At 42.6% G+C, this 13,732-nt stretch overlaps 4 protein-coding genes across 4 annotated transcripts; 3 read left to right on the forward strand and 1 right to left on the reverse strand.

Annotated features, from left to right (window-relative positions):
- Positions 1-136: 136 nt before the first annotated feature.
- Positions 137-3,069, forward strand: Bfra_006972 (putative kinesin heavy chain protein; the record flags this gene model as incomplete). Its single annotated transcript, XM_037337343.1, has 3 exons — positions 137-250; positions 312-2,743; positions 2,826-3,069. 3 exons carry the CDS (start codon positions 137-139, stop codon positions 3,067-3,069), a joined length of 2,790 nt encoding a protein of 929 aa, XP_037186723.1.
- A 1,569-nt stretch (positions 3,070-4,638) lies between these two features.
- Positions 4,639-5,598, forward strand: Bfra_006973 (uncharacterized protein; the record flags this gene model as incomplete). The annotated part of the gene is made up of 1 exon (XM_037337344.1): positions 4,639-5,598. One exon carries the CDS (start codon positions 4,639-4,641, stop codon positions 5,596-5,598), a length of 960 nt encoding a protein of 319 aa, XP_037186724.1.
- Positions 5,599-7,045: 1,447 nt separating this feature from the next.
- On the forward strand, positions 7,046-8,449 carry Bfra_006974 (uncharacterized protein; the record flags this gene model as incomplete). Its single annotated transcript, XM_037337345.1, has 1 exon — positions 7,046-8,449. One exon carries the CDS (start codon positions 7,046-7,048, stop codon positions 8,447-8,449), a length of 1,404 nt encoding a protein of 467 aa, XP_037186725.1.
- Positions 8,450-11,852: 3,403 nt separating this feature from the next.
- On the reverse strand, positions 11,853-12,818 carry Bfra_006975 (putative dihydrodipicolinate synthetase family protein; the record flags this gene model as incomplete). The annotated part of the gene is made up of 1 exon (XM_037337346.1): positions 11,853-12,818. One exon carries the CDS (start codon positions 12,816-12,818, stop codon positions 11,853-11,855), a length of 966 nt encoding a protein of 321 aa, XP_037186726.1.
- Positions 12,819-13,732: the final 914 nt, after the last annotated feature.

A 13,732-nucleotide genomic window follows, 5' to 3' on the forward strand; every position in this document is an offset into this window, starting at 1 on the left:
CATCCTCCCCTTATCAACCACTGACCACAAAGCAAATACTCCAATACAACGTTCTTTAAAACTGCAACGACAACACAAATTCTGAGTTCGACTCTTGTACATATGGTCGTTCCGGGATAGCAACCCTCTCGCGATCATGTCGAACTCTATTAAGGTTGTCTGTCGGTTTAGGCCGCAGAATCGCATTGAGAATGAGCAGGGTGCTCAACCAGTTGTAAAATTCGAGGCTGATGATACCTGCGCTCTTGATGTATGTGTCTTGTGGAACTTAACACTCTGAAGATGCTGTACTCTACTAACCCCAGAGATAGTCAAATGGAGCGGCTGGTTCTTTCACATTCGATCGTGTCTTTGGCATGAGCTCACGGCAGAAAGATATTTTCGACTTCTCCATCAAGCCCACTGTGGACGATATTCTTAACGGTTATAATGGAACGGTCTTTGCATATGGTCAAACAGGAGCGGGAAAGTCTTATACCATGATGGGAACAAACCTTGAAAATGATGATGGTAGAGGTGTTATTCCCAGAATTGTGGAGCAAATATTCGCCAGCATTCTGTCCAGTCCAGGTACGATCGAGTATACAGTGAGAGTCAGCTACATGGAAATCTATATGGAACGCATTAGAGATTTGCTACAGCCGCAGAACGACAATCTGCCAATCCACGAAGAAAAGAATAGAGGTGTTTACGTTAAAGGTCTATTAGAGGTTTACGTTTCAAGTGTTCAAGAAGTCTACGAAGTTTTGAAAAGAGGAGGGGATGCAAGAGTGGTAGCTTCGACCAACATGAACGCAGAGTCTTCTCGATCACATTCTATATTCGTTATAACGATCACACAAAAGAACGTTGAAACCGGGTCGGCAAAGAGCGGTCAACTTTTTTTGGTCGATTTGGCTGGTAGTGAAAAGGTCGGGAAGACTGGTGCTAGTGGACAGACATTGGAGGAGGCAAAGAAGATCAACAAGAGTTTGAGTGCTCTTGGTATGGTTATCAACAATCTGACAGACGGCAAATCATCGCATATTCCTTATCGAGACTCGAAACTTACCAGAATTCTACAAGAGAGTTTAGGAGGAAATAGTAGGACAACACTCATTATCAACTGCTCGCCCAGTAGTTACAATGCCGAAGAAACCCTGAGTACCTTGAGATTCGGTATGCGAGCAAAGGCAATCAAGAATAAGGCCAAGGTCAACGCAGAACTCAGTCCAGCGGAACTCAAAGCCTTACTTAGAAAGGCTCAATCTCAAGTCACTACCTTCGAAACCTATGTTTCTACACTTGAAGGAGAAGTTCAACTTTGGCGTAAGGGAGAATCTGTACCAAAGGAGCAATGGGCACCCCCTCTCGCAGGCGTCAGTGGGACAAAAGCAGCAGCAGCTCAAGCACCTCGGCCATCTACACCTTCACGTCTCGCAACAGAAAGTCGTGCAGAGACACCGGTGACGGAAAGGTCCGCTACTCCAGGTATACCAATAGACAAGGACGAGAGAGAAGAATTCCTACGACGTGAAAATGAACTTCAGGATCAGATAACGGAAAAGGAAACTCAAATTGCGGCTGCAGAGAAGACCTTGCGAGATACCAAAGAGGAACTCACATACCTAAAGGAGCGGGATACCAAGGTCAACAAGGATAACGAGAAACTTACTAGTGAAGCAAACGAATTCAAGATGCAACTTGAGCGATTAGCATTCGAGAGCAAAGAGGCACAAATTACCATGGATAGTTTGAAAGAAGCCAACGCCGAACTGACCGCAGAGCTCGACGAACTCAAACAGCAATTGCTTAATGTAAAAATGAGCGCCAAAGAATCGACTGCTGCCTTGGATGAGAAGGAGAAGAGAAAGGCTGAGAAGATGGCACAAATGATGGCTGGATTTGATCTTGGCGGAGATGTTTTCAGTGAGAACGAAGCGACTATCAAGAAGGTCATTGATCATATTGATTCTCTACATGAGCAAAGCTCTGCCGGGGAAGCCATTCCCCCTGATGAGTTTGAAGAATTGAAGTCAAAACTTGTCGAGACTCAGGGCATTGTCCGACAAGCAGAACTTTCAATGTTCGGTTCATCGTCGAATGATGCCAATGTCAAGCGCCGAGAAGAGTTAGAACAACGTCTCCAAGTCCTCGAGCAAGAATACGAAGACCTTCTCGAACGCAACCTAGGCGAAGGGGATGTTGCTGAGATCAAAGAGCGTCTCGAGAAGGCATACTCCAACAATCAAGACATCAAGGTCGAATTAGTGGAAGACCTCAAGAAGGAGGTCGCTCAAAAGTCGGCGGAGATTGAGAAGTTCAAGGCTGTGAATGAAGACTTGCAACAAAGAGTCAAGTCAGGCAGTTCATCCAATGGTACAGCACCAGGCTCAGCAAGCGGCAAGACTGTTCAACAACAGATCGCCGAATTCGACGTGATGAAGAAGAGTTTGATGCGGGACTTGCAAAATCGTTGTGAACGAGTTGTTGAACTAGAAATCTCCCTCGATGAGACTCGCGAACAATATAACAACGTTCTCCGTTCGTCTAACAACAGAGCTCAACAAAAGAAGATGGCTTTCTTGGAGAGAAATCTAGAACAATTGACTCATGTTCAGAGACAATTGGTTGAACAAAATGGCAGCTTGAAGAAGGAAGTTGCGATTGCTGAGAGGAAGTTGATTGCAAGGAATGAACGGATTCAGAGTTTGGAGAGTCTTTTACAAGATTCGCAAGAGAAATTGACTACTGCCAGTCACAGGTTCGAATTCCCTCTTTCCTTCCGCGTTCCTTTCCGATTGCTTCCAGTTATACATCAATAGCATTACTAACATTCACCATAGATTCGAAGCCCAACTTTCAGCGGTAAAAGAACGTCTCGAGGCTGCCAAAGCAGGCAGTACCCGTGGACTAGGCTCACCTACGGGTGGATTTAGCTTTGGTGGCGCTGGAAGCCGAATTGCCAAACCACTGAGAGGCGGTGGTGGTGATGCGCAAATTCCAATCATCGGAAACTTGCAAAACTCGGACACAGGAAGCACCGGGAACACAAAGAGAAGTTCATGGTTTTTTTCAGGGCAGAAATAAATGAATAAACCCTAGTGGAGATTCGAGTAAAGAAAATTTATTGGAGCGGACTGGGGAGCTTATTGTGTAATTGGATTTAGCCTGGGGATATTACCTATTGTTGTGGAATGATTGAACGAGATAAGGGAGTTTGGCGGTGGTAGCATCGTGAGAAAGAGTGAGCGGAGTTGGGCACACGGATATAGATACGGAGGGGCAGTGGATGAATAAAGAAAAGAAAGGAGTGACGAGCAACGAAGATTATAAGAATAGATGAGACTTATGTATACCCACGCTTTCTTGTTTTATAACTTTTATTTTCATGATTGATGGGAGCACGACATGTGAGGGATCGACTGAGTAAGCTTTTGACATTGGATTGACTTGGTAGAGAAGGTGGAGGAGGGGGCACAAGAATGGAGATAGTAAACGTTAGAAATCAACGAAGCTAGAAATGGACTCCCTAGACCTTTTTTTCTTACATGTACATTTTGATATCACCTCTCAATTCTCTTGAAGAGGTCTCTGGTGCAGCAATACCAGAAAGGGAATTATATGGCGAGCTGATGGTCGTTCTGTGGCGCTGCGGTCAGATAATGAACATTCCTCATAGAACTGTCTAGATTACAAGATTGATAATGGTTGCGCTTCAACCCCTAACATGGACCGGTTCGTCTAAGTCTCTCGGAGGTTTTTTCAACTTTCAATAATGCTCCGACACTTTGATGATTGACGTGCAACGGATAAAACGGCCATAGATGATGAGAAGCAGAGGGAGGGGTGGATAGCAATCAACAAATATCAGACGCTTATGAAGCGCTTTGAATTCACAATTCGCGCCTTAAAATAACCTTAACCCACTAACCTATAGAGCAAGCCTTAACAAAAGCCGACCAGAGCTAAACCTCACATGACTAAGCAAATCAACATCATCCACCAGATCCAACCAACTAAAGTGAAACGCTCAATAATGTGACCGTCAATATTGACTTTCTTGTTTCCTTTTCTTTCCTCTCGTCCATACAAAATCCATCTATCTGCACAATGCAAGACCCTCTGCAAGGCACAAGTAAATCTATGGCCTATGAACGCCGAACGGATCTCGTGTCCCGGTCATGCAAGTACTATCTATACTAGCCATACTTGATTCAGTGAGTTCACGGTATTGTCCAACCCGAGCAGCCACTTTCTTCCTGTTGGTTGACGGAAATTTTTGCTTTTCTCTTCTTGAATCGAGTACTTCTGTGTCTCTGTTCTCTTTTAACATTGTCGCATTGCAAATTTGTATATTGTGAAAGGAATTCAGACGTATCAGCGAGAAAATTCACTGTCATTCGTTCGTTATTGTTTTTGTTAGCAATTTGCAATCTATCCCACCCTTTTACATTCATTCATTGTGTCGTGGAATTTGAACAAGAGTCGTACGTTGTTTGCAGGTAACACTTCGCTTTCCGATCCAGGTGGCTCAGTTTTACTTCAAGTTGTTTACTCTAATATCTACTTCAAACCCAGTACATACATACAAACCTTAGGTTGTACATCATATATTTGATACACCCTTAACCACGACCACTTATACATACAAACAAGATGCGCCATCAACTTCTGATCGCATTTATTGCGCCTGCAGCATTGGCGGCAGCATCCGCACTCAAGTCTCGCGGTGAGTGTCAACAAGGATATACCCTTTGTTCTCCGGCCGGAGCGACAACTGCCACTACCCCACAAATCGGCGATTCGGATTTCGTGAATCTATTCCAAGATATCGTTCTCTCCTCTTTACCTGCAAGCAAACGATCGCTTTCTTCCTCCTCAGAGCATAGTACCGAAAAACGCGACTCGGCTTCATTATGCTGCGTTTCTTCTTTAACATGTCTCACCATGCACTCCCTAAGCATACCTTTTTGCTACGATCAATTCACAACCAATTATTATCTTCCAGATGATAGTTACGGAACTGTGGTAGGAGGATCATATAGTTCTTCCTCGGGTGCTACCGCCAATCTGGAATCAGGAGATTATACAGATAAAGATGGAATAACAGGAAATATCTACAGTAGCAACAGCGCTGCCAAGCCCAATACCGCTACTCTCCCCATGCCATCCCAATTCACTGCTAGTGGAGTGGGTAGCGCTATTCCCGCATCGGTCTTAGGCGGAGTCACGGTTACTTATACGACGACGCTTCCTGCCAGTACTATTCCTGCTACGACGATTCCCGCGACTACTGTTTCGGAAAGTATTTCTCAGCAGACGATTTCAGTTTCGACGACAATCACAACTTCAATTGGGGGAAATAAAGTTGTTAGCACGGAAGTTCAAATAAAGACTATGGAAACTACTATCCCAGGAACGACGAAGAGTGCTAGTACGAGGGCGGCGAGCACATTCAGTGAGGTTGTGGCTACGGTTACGACCGTTGTGGCGAGTAATACTGCTTCTGCGCCGAGTGCAAGTGCGACTGGAAATAGTGGAGTGGGAAGACCGGGGATGGAAATTGGAGTTGCGGGGATAATGGGAATGGTGGGGGTTGTTGCTTTGGTCTTGTGAGTATGAGAATCAGGATCAGGATGAGTGATAGGTTTTAATGAATTCTTTGGGACGGGATCGGATGGGGAAATGAACATGGTGTGAAATGGAAGATGATATATGGATATGATACGATACCTCTAATGTTAATGGCGAATATGGATATAGCTTGCTTGCTTGTAAGATAGGAGTTCGAGTGTACGCGAGGCTTTTGTTCCTTCATTCATGATTATACATATCTTTTCTTCTCATCTGAGGGATTCATGGGTGTTATCTGTGATACATGTGCTGTGATGTGTATCGATGATTTGAACGTTTTTTCTGTCCTCTTGAGGAGTTCCTGCGGATCTGCACGTCGTATATGCATGGTTCTGGAACAGATTGGGGATTTGGGAAGATGGAGTAAGTACTCGATCTTGTAGAATCAGAATAGTACACTATGGAGTTTTTCAATTTTCAATTTTTGTTGTTTGTGTTTGCGGGCTGTTCAGGTATGTGATAGTTGTTATGTACAGTTTCGTATTGAAGCTACTCAGCTCCAATTCTATCGATATATTTTGTTGTTTTAAGATTGATGACGTCTTTGATATTTTGATAGACTCGACTGCTGCTATGTATTTGCTAGCTTCATTACTGGACCTAGTAGCAGTAGCAGTAAAAGAGTTTCAGGGAGTGGTACAGAATATCGAGAGTTTGACTGAGTTGCAGATCGTGTGAAGTCATTCAAGCTTGAGGATTTTGGTGAATAGTAGTTGAAGGATTCTGATTGGGTCTATTTGAACCTTATCATAACATCGAAGCTAATGCTTAACTGTATGATTGAATGAGTCTCTCCCCCCTCCCAAATGAGCATCTCTGTCACTTCGAGAACCCATAGAGGTCCTTTACATTTTTAAATTTCAGACTCTATTTGTAATGCACACATTCTAAATTAGCATATTCAAGATCAGTAAAAAATTCATCAAATTCAAAGATCACGTTTTGAACAAATGTCCTAAAATGAAGTGTATAAAATATCCTACATTCTTGGTTGTATCATTAATATCGAATCAGACTTTCTCTATTTTGGGGCGAATTTGGAACTTTTTCAAAAATTTGAGCTCTTTTCAATTGTTCTGTTCTTCTCCTCTTGATAAATGGACCTACTTTTATTATTTCACGTCAGTTTGGATGACAAGCAGGAGTCGAGGGAAAAGTTTTAAGGTAATATCTCATTAAAGTAGTGGTCGATCTTTGCTCTAGCCCGCCAAGCTCTCATCCATGACGAACGAGATCTTCCCCCATAAGACTTTTTCCTCCATTGTATCTTGAGAGACATTTTCGCACTTGATACATTTTCCATTTGTATCCTATTCGTTTTCTATCTGAACATATTTCAAAGATATTGTGATACTTGTTTATGATCTTTCATGGGAGAACTCTTCTGGTAATTTATGCGCAGAACTATTGAACACATTTCCCAATCTCAATGGATAAGTCAAACCAAGAGATTACGACGCGCTCGATGGATACCGTTCGATTAATAGAAGAAGAGAAAAAATTCACCAGATTCGCATCACTCTCTGACGAAGTTAAGCTTCTGATCTGGAAATTCGCCGTAAATGCCATTCCACCCCGAGTCATCGAGTTTGAAGCAAATCTTCCGAAATCCGATGGGAGACACATCGGGACCCAAATAAGAACCGGTCGTGCAACGAAGATTTACCGATATGGCGATGATGAGTTTCCAATCATAGACTACCACGGCCGTCTTACTTTTCGATGTGCCTTTTCGACCGAATTTCAACATGCTAATGGAAGCCCTCCTGCTCTCTTACACACCACCCGTTCATCTCGAGAGATAGCACTCAAATCCTATCAATCTTGCTTCTCCTCTTTCCTAGAACGGCCAATTTACTACAATTATGAGAAAGATCTTGTTTATATCGATCGATTGAACAATGCGAAAAGGGATATCACTTACAGGAAGAATCCTTTTGAAAGGGCATCGGAAGAGGATAAAAGGCGGATTACCCGCTTGGCGTTCAATTATGATAACCTGCACATGGATTCAAACCCCTGGCTTGAATCTTTCACCCGATATTTGGTCCAGCATTTGGGAAATGTTCACGTAATAACTTTTCTCCTGCGTAAATTGGCTATCAAGAATTTGCAAGACAACAAGGCTCACAAGGATGGCACATTCATTTTGGACAGAAAACTTTGGGATAGAGGCAGCAATGATGGAACTGAAATTTATAGAAATTTCGATACGGATGAGGAGGCGGAGAAGGAGGAGGAGGTGAAGAAGAATGAGGAGGAGGAGGAGGAGGAGGAGGAGGAGGAGAAAGTCTTTGACGCTTTTAGCGATATTGATGATGATACTAAAGGATCAGGCTACTTTGATAGTTTAGGCGGACATGTTGATGATGACATCACGGTTGCAGATGATGGCAATGATAGTGACGACGAAATTCCGAGCTATGACAGCGAGAATGACTTTGAAAATTTCTGTCTTCATACTGCTGCGTTACATCGTAACTATGATGGTTTAGAGGAGACGTCGGAGCAACTACAGAGAGATTGGAAATTGGCAAGGTGGGAATGGTGGGAGCCTGTATGGGAAGAATTCTTCGATGAAAGAGATGAACATCCAACTTTTGACGATGTTACTTTTCCAGAAGAAGAGCTTCTAGATAATCCTGACTGGACGGTTCCACGTGTGCAGCTCGTAAGTTTCGAGGAAATGGGCTGCCCGATATCGGATTATAATAAGCATTGTTTCTATCCGGAGGAGGAATTCGTTTGTGCCTGCGAATCTGATGATGATTTTGAGCTGCTCGGATCTTCTGACTGGGAGGGTTATAATTCGACTGCTGAAGATGATTTGTAGATATCTGGATATGATGATCACGAGGATGGTAGTGGTAGGACTGAGAATAATTTGGCGGAACATACTCTGCTTTCTGCTCTTCTCAACATTCCGCTTTGAAAGCGTATGGTCCTTGGTTTTCACTACCTTCAACTGCTTAGGGAAGATGTAGAATAATAGAGGAAGGGAAGGAGATGGATTTTTTTGGTCATCAGATATATCTTCATTTCATCGATTTGAGCAATGGCCACTTGTGTGATTTCATCTCAAATAGATAGAGGGATAGCTAAGTGTGAGAAGAAAATTAATGTAATCTAATTTCAAGTATGACTTGGATCTTTCCTTTGCGTCATGGGACTCATTATTTGAGAGTCCGAATCTGAACTCAGTACCTCCTTGACCAATACCTACCTCCCTTTAGGGTCAAAAAGACCACAAGTCCAAAGGATCGAAGGTGAAGAGGAGAAATGAACATGAAGAGATAAAGGTAGAGCAAAAGAAAATAATCTTATCTCGCCCCTTTTTCATTTCCTCTCGCAAATAATCGAGATAGTTTGTTATTACATGATACAGAATGCCACGGGCTAAAAATATTGACCGTTCTACCTCCTCTCGTTTTCTATTTTCCAAATGATTTGATCTCATGTTGCAAGATGTGAGAATGGAATAGATAGATACACAAGAATTTGATTGTCTCAAGAATGCTTATTTGAGATTGGTTCGCGAGGTATCGGGAATTTTTTCTTTCCATCTAATTCTACCTAATAACATCCTATTCTATCCCGTACTCTCAAGTCACCTAGCCATCTCATTCCATTCTATTCTATCCTTCAATTTTGAATCAATCATCCCGTAGCAAGATTCATCGAAACCTCCCACCGAACAATTATCTACAGATATAAATTCTACACTTCCGTATAACCTCATTCGAGAGAAACATCAGGAATTCGTGCGTCATGACCATACGAATTCCATCGTAGATCTCAGCTAGACTCCTTGAAACAAGGGGCAACCTTAAACCACAAGATGAAACGCACACTAAATTGAATACACCTAAGCCATGTGAGATTTTTCGTTTGTCATTCAGATTCAAAACATTTGACACTATCTCTAGGACTCTCTATGCCAATCTCGATACTCAAACACTATGTATAACTATTAGAATTCTATCTAAGAGCGCTATGTTTCGTCCGCTACGTGCTGCTGAACTAGCTTCCGGTGAAGACATCAACTGGGGTCTCCTAACAAGTTGTGTTGCATGCTACTAGTCTTTTCATTCTGCCTGGCATAGATTATCAAGCATAAACTTATATACTCTAAATTCAATGATATTTACGTATCAGGCAATGGGCGTATCTAGTAAAAAGCTTTACGAATGATTGCAGACCTTGAAAGTATGGACGCCTCATTACTCACCCAAAGAAGTAAAATCGTCGTCTAAGTTCCCTAACTATGAGAGCAATTTGCTGGAATATTACCTGGTAAGATAGGAACATCTACTACAATAACCACGCAACAACAAAAGGCGAATAAAGACGATCGTTCTCTTGATGAGTGAAAAATAAGTAGATCAGATCACAGTATATTGAGGACAATTGATGAGTGCTCTGAGATAAGTATCTGGAAAATCATGAATTGGGATTTTCCAATCACAAGCCACGAGGTTGTGTTATTGTATATCTATAACTCTCCACTTACGAGGGGCGTCCCGAAAATTCTCTAAGAGAAGTATGCTTTGATAAATCTTCTGCATACAGAGATGAGATATAACTAGTGCTTGACTAGCTTTAGGAAAGAATCTTGCTCAAACATGAAGTAAAGAATGAGAGAAAAACAATAGTTTCTGCCTAGTGCTCTCCGGACCTCCCTCTCTGCTAGTTCTCCAGTAGGAACTTCTAGACTAAGGAACCGCCCAATCCGAAATCATGAGTTTTTGCTGAGTGAAAATTCTGGAAGAAGGGATGAACTACAACTAGGTACTCTGATCAGATGACTTCTAGGTCCATGAAAAAACCCTGACTCTACCCTCTTACCTGAATCCCGTCTCGATATCATTACTAAATCCACCTGCACTCATAGTAAGCTTACGAGTATCAAAAAAATACATACATTCTAACACTACGCTATTATCAACATCGGGTGAATATCTTAAGGTCCTTACGTGCCTAGGTAAGCATCGCCTGCTTTTGAGACCTCGGGAGTACATGCAGTAACATAAACCAGCAAAGATAAATAACTCAATGACCTCCCCCACTCTAAGTCAACGAAACGGGCGTGGGGGTGGAGAAGAGATGAAGTGGATCTTTAGAATCAACGTAGCTTAGCACGTATTGTCAACCCCATCATAAATTCCAACAGGCGGGTATCCTGGAACCTTCTGTATTCAACAAAAGTAACCGAGATACGAACCATATTCCTCTCCTTCCCGATAGCTACAAACTCGCCTAACCGAGGGCAACCTCGGAAGTAACAATCGGTAAAATCAACAGAGTGGATCATTCGCATTCCCGACACTGCCGCGTTGGCGAACATGACTAGACTTAGAAGAGTATAGGCTTATTCTTTCCAGATGCAACAGTATTTTTTTTAGCTGTTAATCGCGGATCCCGGCACATTACCAGATTACATATAGTGACATACCCCGCACCCCACATCTGCGATACCACCACACCATCTTCTCACTTTTTTCTTCTAGACTATCAAAACTTTTCTGACTGTATTCTTAACAGCTCGAATCATCGAGCCTGTAGATAATGTGCGAGTCATGACAATCACTCTTTTTGACGACAGCAGAAGAAAAAAGATTAAACTTTGGTGGTCAGGCAGGTCACCTCTCACCATTTTGCCACATCTCTAGCTCTTTCATCCGCTGTAAACGAATACACTCACAACGCTCGATGGTCTTCTCAAGATTCGACTACGTACCTAGTTGCCACTCGGTTCCAAGCAGTTCTTCAGTTGTATATTCTCGCCATAGTCCGAACTAAGTAGTCATGTAATCGTAAGACTGGCTTTGCACCCCCACACTACCACATTCTAGATATACAGAGACAAAAGTGGCGTAAGATGGAAATATCTTATAGAGCTTTGAATTAATGTGGCGCTATCGATTTGAGTTAATGACAATGTTATTGCCAGGAAGTAACTTGGATGCCAACCTCCAGGGAGTATATGACTTGAATTTTGCTCATGATCATCTCAAGACGACAGGCTCGCAAGTAAGAAGGAAGCTGGGCATAAGGATACATGCTGTAACAAAATTTCAAATAATTTAACGTGGACATTTTATGCTTTGCATTTTAATGTTCGGTTTTCTTTCCAAATCGCTGGACAAGTCAAGATGTTGTTCTTTCACATGTCAAGCTATTTAAAATGAAAATGCTTCGAAAGCGTTTTTATATTCCATTCCTTCAACTCAACCGGACTAGAAAGTTTTCTCCAACTCAAGCAATTCTGAAAACTCTTCATTCATTGCTACCAATGCTTTCTTCTCAGGCAGTGCACATGGCTTCCTGGGTAATCCACCGTATCCGTAATACTTCTCCAATGCAACTTTCACACTAACAAAACCCCCCTTGATAGCCACCCAATCTCCTCTTGCAACAATTGCTTGCAGCTCTCTCGCCTCTTCTAGCTTTCCTTCTTTGAATAATCTCATGACTTTTACACAAGCTTTTGGTGCTAAATTTGCCAATCCAGCTATGACTCCATCACCTCCGACTACCATGGTTTGCAAAATGAAATCTGCAGAACCGCCGGTGGTGAGGAAGGATGGTTTGGCAGATGCGGCGATTCGTGCCAGCTTTCCGGTATTTCCACATGTGAGTTTTACCCCCACAATATTTGAATGAGCAGAAAGTGTAAGTATGACATCGGAACTAAGATCAAGCCCTCCCTGTGCAGCAGGATAATTGTATATGATAATGGGGATTGGACTTGCATCCGCGACTTGTGTGAAGAAATCCAATATCAGTTGTGGGTTCAAGAGTGATGCGTAATAACTGGGTGGAAGAACAATTGCATAGTCTCCACCTGACTCTTTAGCTTCTCTACACAGTTCGAGTGTTTCCTTAACTGATTGGGTACCACAGCCTACGATAACGGGCATGGATGATGCACCTGCTTTATCGAGAGCTTTGCGTGTAGTGGAGGTGATGAGCGAGCGTTCTGAATGTGTGAGATGAACTGCTTCTCCATTTGAGCCATGAACAACAAGGCCTGCAATTCCAGAAGTGGCAAGTCTGGAAGCGTGTTTGGCGACTGTTGAGATGTCGACTTCTTCAGATTCTGGATGGAAGAATGCAACAGTAGGAACATAGATTCCTGGTACCAATGTACGATGCCCACTTGCAAAGCCATTGCCGTTTGTGTAGGAATGTGAGGCAGTCATCTTTCGATAATGTCCAGAGATCGAGATATTGCACAGTGGCGAGAAATGACAGTTCTAGATTAATGGTCGACTAGAGAGTATGAGGATGGGAATGAAATAAATTGAAGGAAAAACTCTTAAATATAAAAAGGAGTAAGTGTGAATCTTGATTAGCTTCGATAGACTGAAATTGGAACTATCCATATCCCAGATCTTATTCATCACTTACGTACAAATATACCACAGTGAAAGGTCTGATCAGAAAGCATCTCAACAAATTATAATTCAGCACTACTCCAACAAATTCCCAGTATTTATAGCTCAAATATGGATGGATGCCTCGGGGGCCACTTTCCCTATACAACCATGATACCCCACGTCCGTTGAGCACGCGGACTATTCATAAGAGTGGATGGATATCACAGTCACTGTTTGGAGGAAGGTAATGATTATGACTTTGGTTGAGAGAGATGGAACAAACCTCGGTCTCAGGGATCCTCACACTACCCCCACAATAGATCTGCTGACCCCCACGCTAAGTGTCGATTTAGAGTTTGATGATGCGGCAGTCGAATGAAAAGTCGGAGCAAGGATGGGGAAATCCACTGCAGAGCGGAATTGGCTGGGGAATATTCTAGATTTGGCGATGTCAGATCATGTGAGCGTTATGCACATAAAAGCATGTAGAGAGAGAGCTTTGAGGTTCCAGGTATCGTATCGAATTGTATGTTTGGAAGGTGCCTTGGTTCTAATGCAAACAGGGGTCAAAATATTGATAAGTGCATCGTGCGAGTATGAGCTATCCGCCCTCTTCGTGATGTCATCTTGGCCCAGAAAAGATTGGAAGAACTGTCTCGAGTGAAAAGTTCTATCCGTCCCTTTTACCTCACTCAATCAACATACGATGTATGAATCTGATGGATACGTTATTCGAT

This window comes from Botrytis fragariae (assembly GCF_013461495.1).
Source record: "Botrytis fragariae strain BVB16 chromosome Unknown tig00000795, whole genome shotgun sequence".
Classification (NCBI taxonomy): domain Eukaryota; kingdom Fungi; phylum Ascomycota; class Leotiomycetes; order Helotiales; family Sclerotiniaceae; genus Botrytis; species Botrytis fragariae.